At 44.1% G+C, this 3,828-nt stretch overlaps 1 protein-coding gene across 1 annotated transcript in view; it reads right to left on the reverse strand.

Moving 5' to 3' along the window:
* Positions 1–1,229: 1,229 nt before the first annotated feature.
* SEMA5B (sema domain, seven thrombospondin repeats (type 1 and type 1-like), transmembrane domain (TM) and short cytoplasmic domain, (semaphorin) 5B) overlaps positions 1,230–3,828 on the reverse strand; it is a 131,892-nt gene continuing 129,293 nt past the window's right edge. Inside the window, exon 21 of the mRNA XM_010185338.1 lies at positions 1,230–1,385. Within this exon, the coding sequence (XP_010183640.1) occupies positions 1,230–1,385 (156 nt within the window). The remainder of the gene's footprint in view (positions 1,386–3,828) is intronic.

The raw sequence follows: 3,828 nt of genomic DNA on the forward strand, positions 1-3,828 counted from the left end.
ACTCAGCTGTGTTACTATGCCATAGAGTACTGACTGGAAGACGCAATAAGAATGTGCAGCAGACTTTCTGGGTCATGTCAGACTATGGAAACATTCCTTTAAAAATACCACCCCCCTCCCTTTGCAAAATCAGAATTATTCATTCTTTGAAAGTAAATGAACTAAAACCCAACAATAAAACAAAAGGAAAAATTAGCCCAAAGCATGGTGATTTCCCACAAGAAGAGCACAGCCTCTACAGTTGCCTTTGCTGGCAGACGCAATTGGGATCAAAGCTAGAACAAAAAGAGTTAACACTGTCTCAGAAAAAAAAAGAACAAGGGAGAAAGAAAAAAAGCCCATGGCTCTTGTGCGGCAATCATCACATCTTTTTTTTTCCAGTGATATAAACATCTTTGTTTGTTAGGCACTCCAAGTTCAAGTCTCCGATGTTATTCCAACATTTACTTTTCTCAGTGTCTCACTGCCTGTATAATTTTCTTTTAATTAAGACTGGAAACATTCTGGAAAGCTTCTTTGGGTAATGCACTTTCTTTGTGTGTTGTTTCTCATCAGCTGAACTGCATATTACCAAAGAAGGCTGTGGAGAGTATTTCCTGTAATATGAAAAGATTCTGTTGAAGATACAGGGAACACTGCCCTAGAAAGTTCCTTTTTTTTTCCAGAAACATAAAAAAATAAAAAATCAAAAATAAAAAAAAGGAAAAGAAAAAAGAAAATGTTCTTCAAGTTGTTGGCACAATGGAGTCCCTCTTGGCCTGTCTGATGAGCTGCGTGCCATCCAGTGCATTGCTGCTACCCTGTCTCAGGAAGGATGCTCCTCACCAGACAGATGGCCCTGCCGCAGGAGGCCACCTCTCGCCTTGCTTAGAGTGCACCCATGTGTCGTGCGTTGCTGCGTGGTGGTCACCAAGCCCAGCACACACCCACCTCCTTGACAACGTTGGCCTTGGACAGCAGTGCTGATCTTCCAGCCATAAACAGTTGCAGTGGTAAGAGCCATCTCCAGCCAAATATCCACAAAAGCTCTGCAGAAAGGTCCATATGCATTTTTGTCCTTGTAAGGAGATGTGCTGTTTACAAGAAATACAATTAACCAAAGGGAAAAAAAAAAAGACCCTACTGTACAATATTTACATCTAGAGGTTGGGCCAGTATTTGGTCCATAAAATCAATTAAAAAAAAAATTCATATAGGAAGTGATCCAGTCCTGTAGGATCTGTCCATCATCAGCTGTTGGTAAAGGTCCTTCCAGGGGAGGCCTCGGGCCTGTAGTCATATTTATTCAGTGTACTGGGATAATAGGTTGTCGTGTACACATTGGTTTGCTGCAATGGGTAGAAGTTGGTCCTGTCATCTGGTATCAAATTGTTCTTGTTAAGTGTCTGTAAAAGAAAAGAGCATATGACAGGCATGGCACTGGTGCGGCATAATTACTCTTCTCTACCTGCAGACACCTCCCTCTCACCTGCCTTCTCCATCATGGTCTCTGCTGCAGTCACCACCGCCTTCCCTCCGGCTGGGAGAGCAAGCCGGCCCATCGTACTCGCTATGGGGCTGGTCTGCAGGGACACAGCTCCTGCCAGGTCTCCTTCGGTGGACCTGCGCTCTGCTACTGCTAGGGCCAGAGCCTCCTCCAGGGACGCGCAGTCTCCTGGTAGGTGGCGTGTAGTCACACCGTTATCACACAAAACCATGCTGGGCCTACACGAAACTTGGCGATTAATGGTAGCGCTCAAGCGAACCTCTTCTTGAATGTTCATCTTACAGCCTGCGGCTCCCTCTCAAACCAGTTGCCAAATGGCAGCTCTTTCTCTTTGGAAGAGCAGGTGTGCATTTACCTGATCTCCATCTCCATTGGTAGATATCCAGGTTTGGACCCCCCGATATTAAGTGTGTCACTTCTGTAAGCTACAGTATAAGTAACAAATCATAGTCACTTTTGGAAAAACTAAAATGACTTTAAAAAATTAACAACCATGTAACAATTGTCGGCAACATTAATATAAAAAATGAGAACTACAAATGCCCCTTTTATGATAAAACTTCAGAAACGGGTTTTTCCTCCCTCCCCTCTTCCCCCCTTCTTTGCTTTTTGCAATAATTACTATTACTCCTCCCACCAGCAAGCAGATGTCCCCCTCTCCCCAGATGAAAGCCCATTGCTATGCCAGCTGTTACCTATGCACAGGGATAAAATCCCATTTGGAGGGGGTGTGTGCAATAATTTTATGGAACTTTCTCCTTCATCTTTATAGTCATCTGATCTCTGTGAATTTGACTGAGGAACATTTATGATACTTTTTTCAACTAACCCCTGGCCTAAATTTCATATACGTATCCCTGGCCTATGTTACTCCTACGTGCACCTTTAATGGTTGTCATGCAGGGAACTCCTTTGATTTGGGAGTCAACAGGAGATGCTTTTTGCTACAGCATCCTCACAATCAGGACACAGCACCTCTAAAAAGGGCATGAGCATCTCTCCTGTCTCCTTGTTCTGCCTAAACCTGATGCTCCTGGAGAACCCCTTTACCTCAGTTCCCCTTTGAGACAAACAGCTCATACCTGACCCAGCTCAGGGCAAGATGAAAATTAACTAACTAATGCTCAAGCTCATGAAATACCCAGCTCCATTAGCCTTACTTCACCTGTCTAACTTCAGCCACCCAAACTTCAGGCACTGGGGCTCCATCAAGAAGCCTCCTTCCTGCATGAAGGTAGGTGCGGATGAAAATTGCCTTCTAGGTGAGCTCCCCTCCAGCCCCAGCAGCAGCGGGGCAATCTGCTGACAGTGGGTGCCCAACATTTAGGAAGCTACAGTCAGGGCTTAGCCACATCCCAGCTGAAATAATCAGACTTAGCCCAGGCTCAAAGACAAGACCACAGGCAGAACCTTTATCTCACAATTCCTTTGTAATCAAGTAATTTTACTGCATGGGGAGGGGGAGAGGAGGAAGAAGAAAAGAAAAGACTTTCTTCTAACCCAAGAGCAGACTGACAGCTACAGATACCCTGGGAGCTGCAACTGTGACTGCTGTTTTCCATCGGTGTCTCCAGCCCAGGATATCCACAGTGTAACCCCACAGCCATGGTCTACCACAGCAGGAGGAAGAGGCTGATTTCCACTGCTGCACACCCTGGGCTCTCTTGAAGGTGGCCCAGCACCCAAGGTGTTGTCTGGGTCACTTTTCAGGATGGCTAAGATCCATTACGTGTGAGGATTACCACCTCTGAAATTTGGTGACATCAAAATCCTGACGTGGGATGGCTCAGGACAATCTTGATCTGAGGATAATGACCTCAGGACTCTGCTTCTTTGGCTTTCAGTTGGAAAATCTGTATGGGTTTCAGCACATCCCATGGCATTTAAAACTGGCCCCTAACAGCAGACTTAGCATTTAATTAACACAATTTGCATTTTTTTCTCGCTTGTCTTACTTTCATATAATGTTTAATTAGGGAAAAAAATCCACAACTACTCCTTTGCTTTTTTGTTGTTGTTTTATTTTTGATAGCAGGCTTATATCTTAAGGAAATACCTTATGAAAATGGTTTAGCGGAATTTATAATGCAATTAGCTGCAAAGAATTTTTCTCTGGAAATGCTGCGATGGCAATACTGTCCTAAATCAGCATGATCAATGTGCACTGCCTTAACATTTCCCCACATAAACTTATTGTCCGTCTCATTTTAATAAATAGATGATTAGGCTCCTTGGCATTAGAAATTAGTTGATATTTTGAAGAAGGGAAATTAGGCAGCAGTGAATTTCAGAGATGTACACACACACATTCATGCATGCACCACAGAAGAGGCGAGCGGTTC

This window comes from Mesitornis unicolor, unplaced genomic scaffold, assembly GCF_000695765.1.
Source record: "Mesitornis unicolor isolate BGI_N332 unplaced genomic scaffold, ASM69576v1 scaffold31835, whole genome shotgun sequence".
Lineage (NCBI taxonomy): Eukaryota > Metazoa > Chordata > Aves > Mesitornithiformes > Mesitornithidae > Mesitornis > Mesitornis unicolor.